The following is a 22,818-nucleotide window of genomic DNA, read 5'->3' as shown; positions in this document are numbered from 1 at the left end:
AGCCTGCTTTAACCATGACCTTCATCCAAATTATTTCATTTCAGGTCTCCATCAATTTCCTTCGATACTATTACACTTCTTATAGCTATAAACACGCCTGCCCTTTCACTGTCCAGCTTGTCTCTGCGGTATACATTCCAATCTGAGTTTAGGATTTCATTACTGTTTTCGTCTGGTTTCAGGCAACTATCTGTCCCTTGTACTATATGGGCGTTGTGACTGTTTATTAATAAAAGCAGTTCTGGGACCTTTCTATAGATCCTCCTGCAGTTTACTATTAGCACATTAATATTGTTATTCCCTGTTGCATTTTGCCTACTCCTACCTTGCCACGTCTCAGGAGGCGTCTTGTCGGGCCTAGGGAGGGAATTCTCTAACCTAAAAAACCCCCATGTGCACTCCACACGTACTCCGCTACCCTTGTAGCCGCTTCCTGCATGTATTGTACACCTGACCTATTCAGGGGAACTCTACATTTCTCCACCCGATAGCGGAGGTCCAGAAATTTGCACCCCCAGATCTCCGCAGAATCGTCTGAGCCTCTGGTTTAAGCCTTCCACTCGGCTCCAAACGAGAGGACCGCGATCAGTTCTGGGAACAATACTACAAATAGTTATCTCTGATTCCATCTCGCGAGAGAGGCTTTCTGCCTTCACCAATTCCGCCAATCGCCTGTACGAACTGAGGATGACCTCTGAACCCAGACGGCAGGAGTCATTGGTGCCGACATGAGCAACAATTTGCAGTCGGGTGTACCCAGTGCTCTCTATCGCCGCCGGCAGGGCCTCCTCCACATCTCAGATGAGACCCCCCAGCAAGCAGACAGAGTGAACACTGGCCTTCTTCACCGACCTTTCCGCTATTTCCTTAAGGGGCTCCATCACCCGCCTAACGTTGGAGCTCCCAATAACTAATAAACCCCTCCCTCCGTGTGCCTGCTCGGACCTCGCTGAAGGAGCGGCCACATGTCCACCCACAGGCAGAGTGGGCGATGCCACACGGCCAGCCTCCACATTTACCCTCCGCCTCGTGTGCTGCGAACGCTGCTGAACCCGCCACTCCCCTTGGGGAGAGGGTGGCCCAACCCCGCCCGGTACCCGCGAAGATGTCTCGACAGCAGGGACAGTGGGTGACGCATGTAACACCTGGGTTGTACCATGTGACGCAACAGACTCCCCACTGCCGCTACACTCCGAGGCAGCAGCCTGAAGACGGCTGACCGCTACCATCAACACTTTCAGCTGTTTGCGAACAGTGGCCAGCTCCTCCTGCATCCGTACACAGCAGTCACACATCCTATCCATCCTAAGAAATCAATTTGAGTTAATCAACTTTTAACTAGACTGCTAATTCACTAAAGGTGGCTGATTGTTGACTAAACTGTGGTTGCTAGCCACTTCTTGTAGAAAACAATGAAACTAGCACTACCTGTCTCTGGACTGTATTGAAAAACACTAGCACTACTGGCACTATGGTTGACTAAAGGGACTCTCTCTGACTGTATTCAAAACAAACACGAAATCTATGGAACACTATTACTAGCACTCGACAATTAAAGCTTCCTAAAAGCAAAACACATGGAAGAAGAAGTGACAAGTAAGAAAAATACAGTTAATACTTAAATTAAGGTAGCTCGCTGCACAGCAGACGTGAAGCAGACGGCAGTCTTCTTCTTTGTCAGGCACCGATTGGATAATAGCATCCCGTACCGTGGAATCGGCGTAGGATTCTTTGTGAACTTCAGTAACAAACTGACACTTTCTACTGAGGCCGTGAAGTTCAGCAGCCCAAGTGCGATAGGATTGATTTGGTTGTTCTTGATAATGATAAAAGGCAACACGAGAGGCTACCACATGCATATGCTTTTGAAAATAGACGGACAGAAGAGAGCACATTTCAGCAAAGGACAAAGATGCAGGATCTTTCAAAGGAGCCAATTGTGACAATAACCAATACATTTGAGGTGAAGTCCATGAAAGGAACAGAGACTTACATGTTTGTTCGTCTGTGACATGAAATGCCAAGAAGTGCTGTCGAACACGTTTTTCATAATCAGACCAGTCTTCCGCCATCTCGTCGTAAGGAGGAAAAGTAGATAGAGACGACGATGAGAGATGCCCCGCATTTGATGCCGTGACGAAATCACGAATCGCATTTGTGAGAAGCATTTGCTGTTCTATGAGACCTTGCAATAGTTGCTCTAAAGTAGCCATGGAAACATATGGGTCAACGATGGAAAAGTAAAATCACTACCTCATCACCAATTGTAATAACTTCAAGTTGAACTAATATATTTCGAGGAAGACGCAATACTTGAAAGTCACAGATCAAGTAAGCAGAGTAAGATGTGTGTACACTTAAACAGTCAAATTATAACTGAGTCCAAGTCTATCTGCTGCTGGCTGGCTGGCCGCTTAGGTGGCGCTGCTGCTGCATGGCTGGCAGACAGCGCTGCATGTAGAGGACGCGCGTAACTGCGTGGCGGCACTTTGAAAGATCGGCGAGTCACAACACCTATGCTTGCAGTGTTGCTGCCCAACGAGAATGTACGTGGATTATTTTATGCACTACAGTATCACGAAGGACATGGGTGCCCCTTTTTTGTCACAGGTGTAGCTAATTAAAACAGACGTGTGCAGATAATGTCACATCACCTCAATGTCCGGATGTCTGCTATTGCAACATGATGATGTGTCTACTTACAATGCTGAAAACACAATATTTTAAACCAATTTTGTCTTATTTTATTTTATTAAATGGTTGTAGCGTGACATCCCTGAGTTATTTGTAACAGTTGAGTGGATTTCATTCCCCATCAAGTTATTCCACTGCTGCAGGATTATTAAATACTGTAAAAGGGGATGAGGAAAATGAACTAGTTTTCTAAGTTCTGTGAGATGGAAAAGTTTATAATTGTTCCTGTATTTTGAGGAATACAGGCTACTGAAATTCAGAATGGAGTTATGTGCTTTGCTGTAAAGTTATTCAACAACCTCTCATCTCACATAACACAATAAATTAAGCAGCAGACATGCACATTTCAAATTAGAGTGTTGGATAAACTGTCAGACAAAGTTCTTCATCAGCTAATGAAAACACACACACACACACACACACACACACACACACCAAAAAAATTGCTGTGTGTGTACATATCTAAGTGTGTAGGGGGGGGGGAGTCATCCCATTGTTTGATAAAGCAAGAAATTGTGAATCCCTACAAACCCAACCTAAATTAAAAATATACTTCATCAGCCACTCTACGCAAAAATTATCTGAGTGTGAAACAATGGAAAGTCCAGGACGGAATATCAACAACTATGAAAAGTATAGACTGCTATTCATGATAAAGATGACACACTGAGTTGCGGACAGGCACAACAAAAAGGCTGTTACACAATAAGCTCTTGGGCAAAGTCTTCTTCAGAAAAAAAAAGAAAAACTCATACACATTCACACAAGCAGCCACATGTCGTGCACACCTGACCACTATCTCCTGATGCTCTGGCCAGACTGCAACTGTTCCATTGAATGGAAGCAGCCATGAAGTGGGGTGGGGAAGGGAGAAGGCTAGCAGAGTATTGGTTGTAGGAGAGATGTGAGCTGTCTGGTGGAAAGTGCAGGGACTTGAAGGCAGCAAGACAAGGCTGCCAGACGCAATATTGGAAGGCTGTGGGGAAGGGAGGGGGTGGGAAAATGGGGAGTGGAAAAGGAGAAGAGCAGAGAGAGGAAAAGACTGGCAGGTGCATTGGCAGAGAGTGGCACATAATGAGGGTGAGGCAACATGAACTGAGAGGAGGTTATAGGATGGAGGGGGCAGAAACTGTTGGGACGAGGTTGTGGGTACAGTATGTTATCATAGGTTGAGGCCAGGATAATTTTGTATGCAGAGAATGTGTTCTAATTATAACTTCCACCTGTGCAGTTCAGAAAAGGTGTTGGTGGAGGAGAGGCTCAAGATGCATGCATTTTGAAGCAGCCATTGAAATCAAGCATGCTATGTTCAGCTACATGTTGTGCCATAGGGTGGTCCACTTAGCTCTTGGCCACAAGTTTGGCAGTGGCCAGTCACCCTGGTAGACAGCTGGTTGGTAGTCATACCACTATAAAAACTGTGCAATGGTTGCAGCAGAGCTTATGTGTGATATGCTGATTTCACAGGCCCAGCCTCTGATGAGGTAGGAAAAGACTGTGACAGGATTGGAATAAGAAGTGCTGGGTGGGTGGACTGGGCAGGTTTTGCAATTGGATCTTCTGCAAAGATGTGATTCCTTTGGCTATGGGCTGGTATTGGGAGTGATATAGGGATGGACTAGGATGTTGTGGAGTGGAGTGAGCAATGGAACACCACTCTGGAAGGGATGGGAAGGGTCTTGGGTAGGGTGTCCTTCATTGCAGGGCATGATGATGTATAATTATGGGAAGGCTCTTGGGTTGGATGTCTCTCATTGCAGGGAATGAAGATATACAATTAAAGCCCCGATGGAGGTTGTGGTTTAACTGTTCTAGCCCAGGGTGGTATTGGGTGATGAAGGGGGACAGGCACTCTTTCTAGCTTGTTCCTGGGGGTTGGTGGGAGAACTGGGAGTGTGTAGAGATATGGCATAGGAAATCTTTTTGTGGACCAGGTCTGGGAGATAGTTCTTGTCTGTGAAAGCCATTGTGATACCTTCAGCATATGGGGCAAGGGAGTTCTTGTCACTGCAGATATGCTGTCTTGGGTGGCCAGATGTATGGGAAGGATTTTTTGGTGTGGGAACGATGGCACCTTCGAAATGCATATACTGTTGGTGGTTGGTGCATTTAATTTGGACAGAGGTGTGGATGGAGCCATCAGAGTGGAGAAAATTAATGTGCAGGAAAGTGGCAGGCTGGGTTGAGAAGAACAAGGTGAAGTGGATGGGAGAGTTGTTGAGGTTGTGAAGTAATGAGGAAATGTTGTCTTGACTCTGAGTCTAGCTAGTGGATTTGAAGTCTGGTTACTACATAATTCCTCATACAGCTTACAAGCTTTATCTTAACACACAACTACTTGTCCTTTGAAGGGAACATATACATACAAAATCTGTGACACAGCCATTGGCACTTCCGTGGACCCTCCTATACCAGTCTGATGATATCTTCACGATCTGGGCTCAGTGTCAAGACAAGCTTTCCTCATTCCTTCACAATCTCAACACCTTCTCTCCCATCTGCTTCACCTAGTTGTCCTCAACAGGTGTCCCACTTTCTTGGACATTGATCTTATCCTCTCTGATGGCTCCAACCACACCTCTTTCCACATTAAATGCATCACCACCAACAGCACCTGCATTTTGACAGCTGCCACCCCCTTGACACCAAAAAATCTCTCCCATTCAGCCTGGCTACCCAGGACAGCATATCTCCAGTCTCAAGAACTCCCTTGCCTGGTATGCTGGAAGTCTCACAAAGACCTTCACAGACAAGTGCTACCCCCAGACATAGTTGACAAACAGATTTCCCGTGCCATATGCTCACATACCTCAAATCCTCCCACCACTCCCAAGAATCAGCTACAAAGAAGTGACCCCTTCGTCACCCAATATGCCTCTGGACAGAAACAACTGAACCACATCCTTCATCAGGGCTTTGATTATCTATCATCATGCCCTGAACTGAGGGACATCTCACCTAAGATCCTTCCCTGTGGAAGATCCAGATGCAAGACCTGCCCAATCCACCCACCCAGGAGTTCATATTCCAGCCCTATCACAGGCTCATTCTATCCCATCAGAGGCTGAGACACCATGCAAACAGCCATGTCATGCAGCAACTCTGCAGCAGTCACTGCACAGTTTTCTTATATTGGTATTGTTGTGTACATAATGGTAAGTAGAGGTGGGCTACAGAGTGGCACAATAGCTGCCATTGTTGGAAAGCTGGACAGAAGCATAAATGATTAGTGAACAAGCACATACAGTAAACAGAAGCTTCATGTGAAATGATAATTAAATCGAGACCCTAAGCTGTCAACAGGCATTGATATACATCAACAGGGACAGTTGATAATGTGTGCCCCGACCGGGACTCGAACCCAGGATCTCCTGCTTACATGGCAGATGCTCTATCTATCTGAGCCACCGAGGGCAGAGAGGATAGTGCAAATGCAGAGATTTATCCCTTGCACGCTCCCGGTGAGATCCACATTCCCAACTTAATGTCCACACACAACATTCGTAGTGTCCCTGCCCGTTACGCTCATTACTCGCAGCAGACAATCTTACTGAGTCCCGTAAGAGTTCGAGCAATGTGTGTGCATCCCACACAGAAGAAGAAGGTTAAAAGCTGGCTAGCCTTAACTATATGAAGATGGTATCTGTCCTTTTGGACATGTCCGAAAGAACAGATACCGTCGGTGACCATGCAGCTCTCTTAGAATGAAATTGTAATTAAATCAATACCCTAAGCTGTTGACAGGAGTTGATATACATCAACGGGGACAGTTGAAAATGTGTGCCTTGCCCGGGACTCGAACCTGGGATCTCCTGCTTACAAATGCAGATGCTCTATCCATCTGAGCCACTGAGGTCACAGAGAATAATGTGACTGCAGGGATTATCCCTTGCATGCTCCCCGTGAGACTCACATTCCTAACTTAATGTCCACACACTAAATTCATAGTGCCCCTGCCCATTACACTCGGGGCAGACAATCTTACCAAGTCCCGTAAGAGTTCAGGCAATGCGTGTGCATCCAGCATCCAATTTTCAACTTTGTGAAAAACATTTTCACCAGTATTGGTTCCTTTTAATGGCTGTAATGCTAATCATTCTTTCATTGTTTTGAAGTCCACATCTACACCATGAACAAAAATCACTAGCAAAACTTTCACTGGTCTTTCACTGGTCTGCATCATGAGCTGCAAATGGGCACCGAGCTTACCCAAGCATTGTCAGGAATACCCAAAAATGTGTCTCAGGTGGAGTAGAGTGTGAGCATCTTGTCCTCTCCCGCGGATGTTATCCATGGGCGGGATTGAAATCAATCATGGATTGGATCCAGCCTGCAGGCTGCCAGTTGCTGGTTGCCCACCTGTGGTCTAAAACAATACATAAAGAAAGGAGAATCAGCAGTCAGTCACAGTGCAACATTACAGTAGTGCATAACCTTGCCTGGAGAAACACAACATATGAGAGCAGCAGTAGTGCATGTACAAATAGGATTGTACCATATTGTCTGCCAAAGCAGTCTGTAGGGCCTGCCCCAAAGTACAGTAATTCCAGCCTGGCCACAGTCTGTGGAGATCACAGTCACATTACAGTATTGTCATACAGGGCTGTGGGGCAGCTAGGGTGAGTTCATAGGGAGTGTTAGTAATGTACGTGATAACTGTTGCCCATGTCTGACATCTCAATAAATATCCATTTCTTGACCCACGTTCATATGACATTTTTTATCTTCTCCACGTGCTGAACCTCACCCTGAAATATTGCCATGTATTTTGTAACACCTTGCATAATAGACAGAAACATACTCAGTATGAAATTATATCCTTTAAACAGAATGCTACCTGAAATTTTGTGAGATAAATGCTAATATTCAGTAGAAAAACCCATTCAGAAGAAGTTGAACAAGATGTTAAATTAGTATCATACTAATCAATTAACTGTTTTCCATAACAGACTCCATTACTGTTGCTAGTACTTACTTACTTTGATAGTAATAAACTTTTATCATGAATTTTTGATCTATCTCAAATCAAATGATTCATAAATGTACATCATGAGACTAATAATACCACAGTTCATAATGACTGTGCTAACTAATTCAGTGAGGCCTGTGTAACTGACTTAGAACTCAGTTTCCTTTTAAGAATCTGCACAGAACTCGAAACATTTTCTGTCTCATCTGACAGCTCATTACACTGAACATTAAATTTTTGAAGATTCTATTTCTGGAGAATTTCAATAATATGTGTCGGAGAATTTCAATAATATGTGTCAAAATTTATGACTGTATTTGAATAATAATATTGTTAATATTATTGTTGATAATCTACACTTTTGTTGTCCTATAGGAGGCCGAGAGGTTATTTGGTGCACTTCCTCTGCGCATTGGACTATTTGAAGTGCCAGATAAAAAGTTCACTCATGTTGACTTCCTTATTTCTGACAATGCCAAAGAAGTATTGTATGACAATTTAACTAAGATAATAAAAAGTTATTGACAAAATGGGTTATGTTAATCAAAACATTATTTAGTAACATATTACTGAAATGCTGGAAAATTACAAGGAAAAAATCTGAGTAGTGCTGTAGAATATAACCAAAGTACTTACAGGAACATATGAGACCTTTCCATACACGATTTTTTCACTCACAGACCCTCATGACCAGTATAAAATGTGTGACATTCTGAAAAAAAGATTATACTAAAAGCTTAATGGAAGTCATCTAAAGAGAAGATCTTCAAATACATACTATATTATGCTGGAATAAAACCATTTTTAGAGCAAATGGAATAAAGAAACGTATGACAGTGAAATTTCATTATTTTTTATTATTGAAACAGCGATGTTCAACTTTCTATGCCTTACGTAAATTGAATCAGGCTGTGCACATGAACAGAAAACATATAATTACTCCCAGTCATATGTTGCTGTGACTCAGCCTGGTTAAATGGAAAAGAAAGAAAACTGTTAGCATACATTTCTAAAATGCATGGTAATTGGGTATATATCCTTATCTCCTTCTCCCCCGCCCCCCAATTCCATCAATTTCCTCTTCCCCCTTTTCTGTTTCCATCTTCTCCTCTCCTACTTTCTTTGTCTCCTCCTCCCCCTCTCTCTGTCCATCACCTTCTTTCCACTTTCTATCCTCCCACCCCTGCATCCAGCTCCTTCTTGCCTCTTCTCTCTGGCCTTGGGCCTTGTTCATTGTTTTTGTATATTCATATTATGCAACATATAAACCAGTAACACATAAATACAACTTTCCTGGTTGACAACAATGTTTCACTAATACCTACGTCCATCTGAATGTTCATTAGAGTATTATGTAAAAATGTATTTAAAATAAATTGGTCAAGAACTTTTTGTGGAGTTTTGGTAACAACATCTTCTCTCTGCATATTACATATTTATTTATATATAATATATATTTTAAAAAACAGGTATATAAAAACATTCGCATATTAGAATCCAACATTGTGTCATAATTTTGGAGCAATCAGTGAAGAACTTTCAGAGATTTAAGATTTTGAACACATGAATATCTACATTTTTATTTATATAGGTGTAAATGTTCATCTGTACAAAATTGTAAATCTCCAAAAGTTCTCAACCAAGTGCTTTGAAATTTTCAAACAACATTGCATTTGAATACACACATGTTTTTATGTGACTACTGAAGCACAATCTCATATTCTCTTAAATCCTCAAAACTTCATCAATTCTTTTGAAATTTTGACACAATGTTGCATTCAAATACAAGCGTGTTTCTATACATCTACTGAAACATCATGAAAAAAAAATTGTACATTGATAGAAATAATAACAAACACAAACACACACACAAATTTCAAGCTCCATCTGTCCAATGGCCAGCTTCACACATCCGTCCACATCAAACCCACCAACAAGCAACAGTACTTCCATTATGACAGCTGCCACCCATTCCATATCAAACGGTCCCTTCCCTACAACCTAGGTCTTCGTGGCAAACGAATCTGCTCCAGTCCTGAATCCCTGAACCATTACACCAACAACCTGAAAACAGCTTTCGCATCCCGCAACTACCCTCTCGACTTGGTACAGAAGCAAATAACCAGAGCCACTTCCTCATCCCCCCAAACCCAGAACCTCCCACAGAAGAATCCCAAAAGCGCCCCACTTGTGACAGGATACTTTCCGGGACTGGATCAGACTCTGAATGTGGCTTTCTAGCAGGGATACAACTTCCTCAAATCCTGCACTGAAATGAGATCCATCCTTCACGAAATCCTCCCCACTCCACCAAGAGTGTCTTCCCTCTGTCCACCTAACCTTTGTAACCTCTTGGTTCATCCCTATGAAATCCCCAAACCACCTTCCCTACCCTCTGGCTCCTACCCTTGCAACCGCCCCCAGTGTAAAACCTGTCCCATGCACCCTCCCACCACCACCTTCTCCAGTCCTGTAACCCGGAAGGTGTACAATATCAAAGGCAGTGCCACGTGTGACAGCACCCACGTGATTTACCAACTGACCTGCCTACACTGTGAAGCTTTCTATGTGGGAATGACCAGCAACAAACTGTCCACTCGCATGAATGGACACAGGCAGACAGTGTTTGTTGGTAATGAGGATCACCCTGTGGCTAAACATGCCTTGGTGCTCGGCCAGCACATCTCGGCACAGTGTTACACCGTCCTCGTTATCTGGATACTTCCCACTGACACCAACCTATCAGAACTCCAGAGATGGGAACTTGCCCTTCAATATATCCTCTTTTCCTGTTACCCACCAGGCCTCAACCTCTGCTAATTTCAAGTTGCCGCCACTCATACCTCACCTGTCATTCAATAACATCTTTGCCTCTGTACGTCCGCCTCGACTGATGCCTCTACCCAAACTCTTTGCCTTTACATATGTCTGCTTGTGTCTGTTTTGTGTGGATGGATATGTGTGTGTGCGAGTGTATACCTGTCCCTTTTTTCCCCTAAGGTAAGTCTTTCCGCTCCCGGAATGTAACTTACCAAACGAAAGCGTTGGTACGTTGATAGAAACAATAACAAACACAAACACACACACAAATTTCAAGCTTTCGCAACCCATGCTTGCTTCATCAGGAAAGAGGGAAAGACGAAAGGATGTGGGTTTTAAGGGAGAGGGTAAGGAGTCATTCCAATCCTGGGAGCGGAAAGATTTACCTTAGGGGGGAAAAGGGACAGGTATGTAGGCCTTTACATATGTCTGCTTGTGTCTGTATATGTGCGGATGGATATGTGTGTGTGTGCGAGTGTATACCTGTCCTTTTTCCCCCTAAGGTAAGTCTTTCCGCTCCCGGGATTGGAATGACTCCTTACACTCTCCCTTAAAACCCACATCCTTTGTCTTTCCCTCTCCTTCCCTCTTTCCTGATGAAGCAACCATGGGCTGCAAAAGCTTGAATTTTGTGTGTGTGTTTGTGTTTGTTAGTGTCTCTATCAACATACCAATGCTTTCGTTTGGTAAGTTACATCATCTTTGTGTTTAGATATATTTTTCCCACATGGAATGTTTCCCTCTATTTCAAATACAATGTTGTTTCAAAATTTCAAAGTAATCGGTGAATAACTTTTAGAGATTTATGGTTTTGTACATAAGAACATTTACATTTTTATTGATTTGCCATACAATTATTACATATATATTTATACACTGAAGCACCAAAGAAACTGGTATAGGCATGACTATTCAAATACACAGATATGTAAACAGGCAGAATACGGTGCTACGGTCAGCAATGCGTATAGACGACAACAAGTGTCTGGTGTGGTTGTTAGATCGGTTACTGCTGCTACAATGGCAAGTTATCAAGATTTAAGTGAGTCTGAACCTGGTGCATTAGTCGGTGCATGAGCGATGTGACACAGCATCTCCAAGGTAATGTTCAAGTGGGGATTTTCCCAGATGACCATTTCATGAATGTACTGTGAATATCAGGAATCTGGTAAAACATAAAATCTCTGACATTGCTGTGACCAGAAAAAGATCCTGCAAGAACATGATCAATGACAACTGAAGAGAATTGTTCAACATGACAGAAATGCAACCCTTATGCAGATTGCTACAGATTTCAATGCTGGGCCATCAATAAGTGTCAGCATGTGAACCATTCAATGAAACATTATCAATATGGGCTTTCGAACCCAAAGGCCCACTTGTGTACCCTTGATGACCACATGACACAAAGCTTTACAGCTCACCTGGGCCCATCAACACCGACATTGGACTGTTGGTGACTAGAAACATGTTGCCTGGTCAGACGAGTCTATTTCAAATTGTATCGAGGGGATAGACATGTACGGGTATGGAGACAACCTCATGAATCCATGGACCCTGCATGTCCATCAGGGGACTCTTCAAGCTGATGGAGGATCTATAATGGTGTGGTGCATGTGCAGTTGAAGTAATATGGGATCCCTGATATGTGTAGATAGATGTCTGAAAGGTATCGTGTCTGATCACCTGCATCCATTCATGTCCATTGTGGTTTCCTACAGACATGGGCAATTCCAGCAGGACAATGCAGCACCTCACACATCCATAACTGCTACAGAGTAGCTCCACAAGCACTCTTCTGAGTTTAAACACTTCTGCTGGCCACCAAACTCCCCAGACACAAACATTATTGAGCATATATGGGACACCTTGCAACAAGCTGCTCAGAAGAGATCTCCATTCCCTTGGACTCTTACGGATTTATGGACATCCCTGCAGGATTCATGGTCTCAGTTCCCTCCAGTACTACTTCAGACATTAGTCGAGTCCATGCCATGTCATGTTGCAGCACTTCTGCATCCTCACGGGGGCTCTACACAATATTAGGCAAGTGTACCAGTTTCTTTGGCTCTTCAGTATATATTATTTGTGGCACTTTAATACATGTATAAAACAGACACATATTTTAATTCAATGCTGTGTAAAAATTTCAAAGCAATCAATGAAGAACTTACGGAGATTTATGATTTTGTAGAAATGAACACTTACATTTTTCATTTATGTTCAATAGCTTATGTTGATGGTCAAGCTCATGATATGAAATGTACCATATAAAAATTAGTTACACACATTTATTACGAAATATACACTAGGAGAAAATGAATGCCTTGAAGGAATGGTTCTTCATATTCTACAATTACTACACAATAATTTATTGTAAAACAAAGTTCATATACAAAAGGAAAGGTTGTGTTGGACAATTTCAGTACAATATAGTTTCAATACAGAACTCTTATTCTCCAGACATTTGTGAGAGGTTTTAAATACTATTCTCATACCTCCAGTATTATTTAGTAATTAAATTTTCCAGCTTATCAGACATCCCAAAACAGTTTGCATTTATAGCTTTTAATGACTTTCACTTTCTAGACTAGTATCCAAACTCAGACCAAATCATCTTCTTTACCAGCCACTTACATTATCATCAAAGTATCTGGGTGTCTTTATGTAGCACTGTGGCCTGACAAGTCATTAAAAGTTCCTCTAATATCATATACCAAATCCACTAAATCACTGATCAGTACCATATGATACTAACTTCCATGAATATGGTAGTGCCTAGTGTTAACCTGGACCATGTTGTCTTCTGTTAATACCACAATGTGCAACATCCAAATGAGTGAACTGTTAGTAGCGTTTGTGATCCAGTTCCCTAGTTTACATATCAAGTATACTTACCCGTGGTCTAAACAACTGTTCACTAATTCACACACTGCATAATCAGGGCTTTAACATTGGCACTAATTTTTAGTCAAAGAAATCTGCTTTTAGTTCCCTGAGGATGAAGGTAAGGTTTCATCCACATAACTTCTGAAGATATCAGATGTATCTCTTTTTAAATCCTGTGCAACCACTTACTGAATGTGATACAAGTCACCTGTAATCCACAACTGCTGATTACCCACCTTTTCATTTACAATTAGAAAAATTGTTTAGTTGGCATACTGTTGTGCAGTTTAAATCTGCTGTTTCTGCAGATTCATTTTTATTTTATTTTATTTTCCTTTCTTTAGTTTAATAATATGGAACTAAAATACTTCCATACAGCACTTCAATTCATTAACGATTTGTATTCTGAGTGAGTAACTGTTTACGGTGACTACAAATATAAATAATTTCCTAACATAAAATCTTGTCTTTTCCCTTGAAATTGGCAGATTAACAAGTTTGGATGTTTGAAAAAGTTTCCAGATGTGGAACTTGTTCTACTTTACAAGTCAGGGACAGTTGCAGTGGAGATACGGTGACTACAAATATAAATAATTTCCTAACATAAAATCTTGTCTTTTCCCTTGAAATTGGCAGATTAACAAGTTTGGATGTTTGAAGAAGTTTCCAGATGTGGAACTTGTTCTACTTTACAAGTCAGGGACAGTTGCAGTGGAGACAAAATAGAGAGAAGAAAAAGAAGATTGCTGACATCTAGGACCACATTATCTTTGTCAGAAGAGAAACCTTTATTTAGTGCACCAAGTAATATTTTAAAATTCTTCACTAGTCATTAAAGACTAAAAACCACAAACTACAAACAAAAAATTCAAAATACCCAGAACAAAGCAAACGAAGCTTGGAGCATTATTAGGCATGAAACAAATAAACTTATTAATGCAAATTATATTTAACACTGTCATGACAGTGGGCTGTGAGACATATGATGGTAGATTCAGATCACTGACCACTAAGAAAATTGAGTTCTTCCCAACAGCAGTTGGAAGTCAAGGACAAAAATGAGTCAACAAAAGCAGATTGATTAGATTTGACAGGCATCACATACTCCCAATCCAGGCATCATTATTGTCAAATGTACTGTTAAAGAGGTCACAAAATTCGTTGGATCACTGAGAAAGAGCAACTCTTTTAATTATAAGTGTTCCAATGGAAATACTAAAATCTTTAGCTGACCTGTAGCACCCTCCCTTGAGATAAATCAGTAATCAATAGGGGTGGGAAAAAATCATTTTACTTTTCAGTGTTATTTTTTTGTCAGATTCATTGTTATTTCTGCAAATTAGTTAATACATTTTGCTAAATTTGTTATCATTTATTTGTCACATTAGGTGGGTTCCTCCCCCCCCCCCCCCCCCCCCCCCCCCCCGACTGGTGTCTTTCTTTTTTTTGCAACTGATGTCATTTTCTGCAGTGTTGTTTTTTCCAAATACAGTACACTTTTTTGCCAAATGTGGTGATTTTTTGCCAAATTCAGTGTTTTTTGCCGGATTCAGTTTTTTCTTTTTTTTCAGATAAGCATCTTTTTTGCCACGTTTGATATCACTTTCTGCAAAAGTTGGTGTTGTTTCTACCAAATAAAGCATAAGCTTTTGCTAAATTTGGTGACTTTTTGCCACATGTGTGACAGTATTTTTGTCAAATTTCATGTTACTTTTTTATCAAATTTCATATTATGATATTTTTAATAAAATTTAGTGTTGTTCGTTTAAAATCAGTGTTATTAATTTTACCAAATTCGATGTTACTTTTTGCCTAATTTGTTGTTACAGTATTTTTAACCAAATTTGGTGTTGATAATTTTGCCAAATTTGGTTTTCTTGTCAAATTCGGTGTTTTTTGGACAAATTCAATATTTTTTGCCAAATTTGGCACTTTTTGGCCGAATTCTGAGTTATTTTTGTAATTGTGGCGCTACTTTCTTCATCACATCAAAGTTCATTCTGCGTGAAATAAACCATCAGTTTAGGATTATGCAATTATGTCACAAAAGTCATGAGATGCCTCATAATATCATGTCAGCCCTCATTTTGCCAGGTATAGTGCAGCAACTCACATGGCATGGACTCAACACATTGTTGGACATCTGCAGAAATACTAAATCATGCTTCCTCTATAGCCATCCACAATTGAAAAAGTGTTGCTGGTGCAGGATTTTGTGCATGAACAGACCTCTCAATTACGACCCAGAAATGTTTCATTGGATTCATGTTGGATGGCCAAACCATTTGCTCTAATTGTCCACAATGTTCTTCAAACCAATTGTGAAAAATTGTAGCCTGGTGATGTGTTCCATTGTCATTTGTAAAAATTCCATTGTTCTTTGGGAATATGAAGTCCATGAATGGCCGCATATTGTCTCCAAGTAGCTGAACATAACCATTGTTTCAACTGGACCAGAGGACCCAGTCTATTCCATGTAAACTCAGCTGACACCATTAAGGAACCACCACTAGCTTGCACAGTGACTTGAGTTCATGACTTCATGGGGTCTGTGCCACATTCAAACCCTACCATCAGCTCTTACCTACTGACTCATTTGACCAGGGTCTTCCAGTCATCTAGGGCACAAACGATACAGTCATGAGCCCAGGAGAGACACTACAGGTGATGTCATGCTGTTAACAAAGGCACTCGCATTGGTCATCTGCTGCCACAGCCCATTAACTCCAAATTCTGCTGCACTGTCATTACAGATATATTCGTCATACATCTCACATTGATTTCTGCCATTATTTCATGCAGTGTTGGTTGTCGATTAACACTGACAAGTCTACACAACAGCCAATGCTCTTGGCCATTAGTGAAGACCATCAGCCACTGCGTTGTCCATGGTGAGAAGTAATGCCTGAAATTTTGTATTCTCGGCACACTGTTGACACTGTAGATCTAGGAATATTGAATTCCCTAACAATTTCCAAAATGGAATGTCCCAAGTCTCTAGCTCCAACTACCATGCCACGTGCAAAGTCTGTTAATTCCCGTCATGAGGCAATAATCACATCAGAAACCTTTCCACATGAATCACCTGAGTACAAATGAAAGCTGTGCCAATGCACTGCCCTTTTGTACCTTGTGTATGTGATACTACTGCCATTTGTATTTGTTCATATTACCATCCCATGACTTTTGTCACCTCAGTGTACATAAATCTCAGCCTTGAGGAGTTAGAAGTTAAAATGATGTTTAACATTCAGTAACTATTAGTTACAAAAACTAGTAAACTGTGATCCTAAGATTTTTAACATTTTTGTACAGAAAAATTATAAATTTTGCCATATCTCATAAAAATTGCCAATTTTACTAAAAACTAACTTTGTGTTACTGTTTTCATGAAATTTTCCTGTCCCTAGTAATCAGTCAATGAGTACATGGGTAATTGCTGAAAGTTTGATATACTTAATAGTAACATCTATTCATACAAATTGGGGGGGGGGGGGGCTGAAAACGTTTTGAGAGACAATAGCATTTTAACAACTTTCCTAAAGCCTTCTCTAGTAAGAAAGGCAATGTATTATTTCATACGCTTAGTTCTGGCAGAAGTAAACAAGACAAATTACCCTGTCATCAATTTCTGTGATTTTACTTTGAAAGAGCACAGCATAAAATTCTACTACAGAAACTAAAATGTTGTGGATTAAAAGCATTCCTCTAGAATAGATCAAGTCATGTTTTAGCAAACAAAAACCCGTGTGTCACATTAACAAATGGTATGACAGAGATAAGACTGAATTTGGTGTGGGGAAACATTAAATATGGTGTCACATGTGGTTTGATACTTGGCACACTATTAACCTTGATCCACATAAATGATTTATCAGGAACAATGGAGGACTCTTCAAATACTCTGATGTTTAGTGACAACACAAGTATACTGACAAAGGTCTCAACCACATCTACACTAGACGGAGTCAGGTGAATAATGGAACAGGTTTACAATTGGCTCACAATAAAACTGCTTAATCATTACTCTTACAAAGACTCATATTAAGCAACTCCAAATAAATAAAACTCACTAATAGATACCAGAAACAGAGACCAATGTATACATACTAAAAGAGGCTCCATGGGTCAGGTTCCTAGGCATCCAGGCAAATAATAAACTGGGCAGGAACCAGTAAATCATTTAAGTCAACCAAAAAGATCAGTTCTGCCTACTTTACACACAGAAATCTTTTTCATTGTGTTGACATGCAGATGAGGTTGCTAGTGTGCTTTTTCTCAGTACTACTATATTGTAGCAATGAACCTTTAGTCAAAGGAAGCATTTATTTTACACAAGCATGGGAGTAAGTATATTATGTAAAGTTGATAACCAAACACCTTCCAAAGGCTCTTTCTTATGCATCAATATATAAACACCCCAATGGTAAATGTAGTATAGATAAGCAGTTAATTTAGGATTACCTGTGAAATTCACAGCTACAGTACTAGAAGTAAAAATGATTTCCATACTGGTTATGTATCACTCATGAAGGTCAAAAATAGAATTGTACATTCTGTTGCAAAAAAGCCTGTAACAGACTGCTGGCAGACAACAGACATGTGTGTTAGATACAAGTAAACTGCATCATAGCCTGCACACCAAGTGTGGAATGTACTTAAACTATGAAAAGAATAGGTTTGTGTCTGATTGCATCAGTGAAATAATTAAAGATAGACTTTTAAGGACTAAAACTATCTATCAGCTTCTTGTACAACCTACTGACAACAGTGAGGAAAGTACACTGAACAAAAAAGAAGAAACAGAATGCTACTGGCAATCTGAATTTAAACTAAATATATGTGATGTTGTAAATATGACACTTAACTACAGAGTCATGAATAAACCATATCTAAAACTTTATCACTATCAGATGATAGAGGAAATAGGTTCACTTTGCAAAGACTTCACAAAGGAAGACACTGTGGTAATAGTGGGTGAGGCAGGCAACATGATGTACAGGGACCCTAACTAGTCAATCGAGGGCGACTTGGTAAAGATAGAATCAGTAACAAGACATGCTGGTGTTGGGCTTGCATCTGTTCTGAGGTACTGTGATTGGCTTCATTTAAAGCTTTCTGTTAGGAGACTAATTTAGCACTGAACGGCTGCTTGGATCAGGTATGGGTTCTCATATCATTGTAGTTCATGTTGACTCTATCAGAAGGTGGGACTATACTAGGCACAGACTTCAGCTCAACAGGAACGGGAAGAGAAAACTGCCTGGGCTAATAGCAAATACCTTAATGAAGGGGGCAGGAGGGTGGAGGGGGGGAGGGAGGCGGGAGCAGCACATCACATATGCTGAAGTACCAGTGGGTTACCCCCCCGCTGTACGGAGTACTCTTGAGAGGCCAAGGGGGGGGGGGGGGGTGACTAAGGCGTCGGCAGGGGTGGTCCGCAGGAGCCGGACCATGGTCAGGTCGACAGCGTCATTGGGGGAGCTGTGTGGGTAGATGTCGTGAAGGAAGGTTCGGCCAGTCACAGTACAAGACACTGAAACAATTAAACTACATGACAATGAAGTTGAGGGAGAAGTTCGGGTTGGTTACACCAAACAACATCTAGTTCATTTATTCACCTAAACACATGCAAGGCTCACAAACAACTGAACATGGCAGGACAGCCCAAAGACAATGCTCAGGGTCTAAAGACAATGCTCAGAGTCCAAAGACGAACGCATATCGATGCTGGTGTCGATCTCATTGGCGCCACAAAGGTATATGTGGGACAAAAAAGAAACTGTATCTATCATCGAGGAACAACTCTGGTGTTAGCAATGTAATGCGTTACAAAGAGTACTGCAAAATATTGAAGCAACTAATTCAGAAATCCAAGGAGCTTTATTATGAGAAAAAGATAATTACATCTAGTAACAAAATTAAAACTATATGAAATATAGTGAAGACAGAGGTAGGTGGGGCCAAAAAGGAAGTCAGACAAATAGCTCTTAAAAATAAATGAGACATTGGCACCAAGTGCATGTAGTGTTGCAAACCTCTTAAACAAGTTCTTTGTTTCTGTTAATGACAGCTTGGGGTTATCAGGTTCAGTAAACTGTGCAATGGAATATGTGACGTGTCTCTACAAATAACTCCAGAAAAATGAAGACTCACTTCTCTCAGAGAAGTAGCATCCACTGCAAAATACTTAAAATAAAGTATTCTAGTGTCTATAACAACATATCAACAAAGTTAATCAAAGAGTGTTCATGTGAGTTGAGTTCTGTCTTAAATTACTTGTGTAATAACTCTTATCAGTGGAACATTTTCAGGTTGGATAAAATATGCTGAAGTTAACCCTCTTAACACGAATGGGGACAAAGAGGTACTGTCAAACTACTGAGCAATTTCACTTTTGCCAGTTTTTTCAAAAGTATTTGAAAAGGTTGTGTTCAAGTGTCTTCTTGGTATTATACTGTTCAAGTCACAGTTCGGTTCCTTAAGGTTTCCAATATATAGAAGGCTATTTACATGTACAGTGAAGAAGTACTTAATTCATTATATGACAATCTACAGGGTACTGGCATTTTCTGTGATCTGTCAAAAGCCTCTGATTGTGTGAATCACAGCATTCTCTTAAGTAAATTAGAATATTATAGTGTCACTAGAATATTATAGTGTCACAAGTAAATTATAATATTATGGTGTCAATGCTGCTAAATGGTTTGAGGAACAGACAGGAAACAAAGGGTGTCACTTGAGATACCTGTAGAGTAAGTAATCCATCTTCATCTAATTGGGAATTGATTATATGTGATGTTCCTCAAGGTTCCATCTTGCATCCATTGCTTCTTCTTGTTTACATAAATGACCTATTGTCTGTTACACTGTGAGATGCTGAGTTTGTTTTGTTTGCAGATAATACAAACATTGCAATAAGTAGCAAGTCCAGTACAGATTTAGAAATGACTGCTATTCAAACGTTCACTGATGTTAATAAGTTGTTTAAAGCTAATTCACTGTCATTAAACTTCGCAGTTCAGAACCTGTAAGAGATTTCTTTCCATCATGTGTATAACATATGAATACATGCAGATAGAAGAGGTTTACAGTATTAAATTTCTGGGATTACAACTCGGTAATAAATTCTGTTGGGAAGGAAATACCACAGAATTGCTGTAGGAGGTATAACTAAAGAAAAAAACTTGCATATTTTGCTTACTTTCTTTCTATTATGTCATATGAGATCATATTCTGAGGTAATTTGTCAAACAGAGCAAACGTTTTTAGATTACACAAGCATGTAATAAGACTCATTTGTGGTTTAAGTTCAAGAATATCATGTAGAAATTTGTTCAAGGAATTGGGTATTCTAACAACTGCTACTCAGTGCAATTATTCCTTAATGAAATATTTTCCAAATTATAGGTCTCTATTTCCAGTCAGTAGCTCAATACATAATATCAATATTAGGAATAATAACAATCTACATAAAATCTCTTATATTGACCCAAAAAGAAGTCCAATATTCACGAAGACACATTTTCAGTAAATTGCCAGAAACCATTAAAAACTTGGTTTCAGATAAAGCACAGTTTAAACAGCATTTGAAAGACTTTTTGGTAGGCAACTTCTGCTCTGTGAATGAATATCTTAACAAGGACTGTTACACTAGCTTAAGTCAAAATGTCTGTTAGATTTCAATTTTGACAGCACTTGGTTACAACAGTCAAGATTAGGTTTTTTGTATGATAAGTTCATTAAAAGCGCATAACTTTGCATTTACATATCTTGACAATCTCCTGACAAATGATCAGGGAAGTGTGTATTATATTAAAATGTTCTATGTTTTTTATGTTATACCTTCTGACATGTTCCACACCCAAGAAATCACCTCAATTTTGATCTATGAAATGAAAACTTAATCTAACCTAATCTAACTATAATGTACAATCCCAGTGTAACAAGGTCAATGACATTAACATACTGTTCACAGGTAAACTAAAGGATATCTCAGTATTGGGGTTAACCTTGAATTAATTCAATATACAAAAATAAATAGATTCATTATGTCTTCCTGCTGTTGCAGAAAAAAACAGCAAACAGAGTGTGGTAGCAATTTACATAAAGGAAAATATAGAATTTACTACCCCACCTCGCTTAACTGGAACAAATGTCGAAAAGGTCTACAAAATAGCAGCCATAAAAACTGCTGCAGTTTACCAACAACCATCTGGAAATTTTGGACTTTTCTTAAATAAATAGGAGTCATTGCTAAACAAAGTAAATAAAAGGATTGTGGTTTCAGAATCTGTGGTGATGTCAACATTGATTTTCTCAAAAAAGTAGACACAGAGAGGACCTTTTGAACCATGCCGCATCCTATAATTTAACCCAAGAGCAGGCATGCTCTTTAATGTTACAGGAGCATGCATGCAGTGTATTATGTACACATACTCGTAGATGACAAGTGGCTATTTTTTGCTACTGTTTTATATTTTGTTGCAGTACGTTACAGCATACAGTGATTACAACAAACATTTTTAAGCTGGTGTTTAACAATATTTACATACATGTCATAAATGCTAATTTGTTACACAGAATCCTTACAGGAGCTACATCTAATTGCTGTAGAGCTATTCTTTGCTGTTACACAAATTCCACATCTAACTTTTTTTATTGGTTTCTCTTCTATATGTGTCTCTTGAACTTTGCAATGACTAACATCAGCTGGTAAACTTGATACTGCAAGTCTTTCGATAAGATGTGGTTTCATTTGTTGAAAACAAAGGTTCTTTACAAAAACTCGACATGAATGTTTCTCATTCTTTTCATTTGCTTGAAATAATGACTACTCATTGATTCCAGCCACATTCAACAGTGGGTAGCAGTTGTCCATCTTCTTGTCATTCACGTTGCTGAGTATTTATTGTACATCTGGTCAACAGTATCAACGCCATCTTTTGTATTATTACAATCTAGTGTAATGTGAGGTTTCTTAGTTGGCCTCATCTATTGTTCTTTGATTGTATGATCTGGACATGAGTACAACTTTCTTATGTTTAGGTACAAACAATACCATACTAAGGTCCTTATGGTATTCAAAAACTGCTAAACCAATTTCTCTGTTCTTCATATGCAGAAACTCAGGTGGGATTTCTTTTTATCCTTTTCAGGGTTCCTATTCAAGTGATTTTGTTTTGCAGCAGAGAGAGAGAGAGAGAGAGAGAGAGAGAGAGAGAGAGAGAGTGGATAGCTACTATACCAATTACCTAGTGTCACATTTCTATTTGTGCATTTATCAGCTAAGTTGGTCTACACACAAATTGAATGTCTTATTAGACACTGTAATGCTTCTAGAATTTACATGTAAATTCTGAAGCCACTCAACTTTCTGCCACCTAGAATATAACATATTTTAAGATAAGTGTGAGAGAGAGCCTATTTACTGCGCAACAAATGTC

The 22,818-nt window shown here is 40.0% G+C and overlaps 1 protein-coding gene and 1 long non-coding RNA gene across 4 annotated transcripts in view; one reads left to right on the top strand and one right to left on the bottom strand.

Annotated features, from left to right (window-relative positions):
- The window catches only part of LOC126092521 (lipase 1-like), a 228,809-nt gene that overhangs the window by 205,831 nt on the left and 160 nt on the right, over nucleotides 1-22,818 (top strand). For 2 of the 3 annotated variants that reach the window (XM_049908149.1, XM_049908147.1), the window contains one exon: nucleotides 8,039-8,193. The exons of the other annotated variant lie outside the window; for it this stretch is intronic. In XM_049908149.1, coding sequence (XP_049764106.1) covers nucleotides 8,039-8,188 — 150 coding nt within the window. In that variant the 3' untranslated portion in view covers nucleotides 8,189-8,193. Of the gene's footprint in view, nucleotides 1-8,038; nucleotides 8,194-22,818 lie in introns of those variants that run through there. 3 annotated transcript variants of the gene reach the window in all.
- LOC126092523 (uncharacterized) lies at nucleotides 4,488-22,818 on the bottom strand. Its single transcript, XR_007521350.1, has 3 exons — nucleotides 20,121-22,818; nucleotides 8,300-8,375; nucleotides 4,488-7,060 (listed from the first exon to the last, which is right to left on the bottom strand). It is a non-coding gene; the product is annotated as an uncharacterized LOC126092523 (long non-coding RNA).

Source organism: Schistocerca cancellata, chromosome 7 (genome assembly GCF_023864275.1).
Source record: "Schistocerca cancellata isolate TAMUIC-IGC-003103 chromosome 7, iqSchCanc2.1, whole genome shotgun sequence".
Taxonomy (NCBI): Eukaryota; Metazoa; Arthropoda; class Insecta; order Orthoptera; family Acrididae; genus Schistocerca; species Schistocerca cancellata.
The sequence above is the reverse complement of the archived record's forward strand: the minus strand, read 5'-3'. Positions and strand labels throughout refer to the sequence as shown.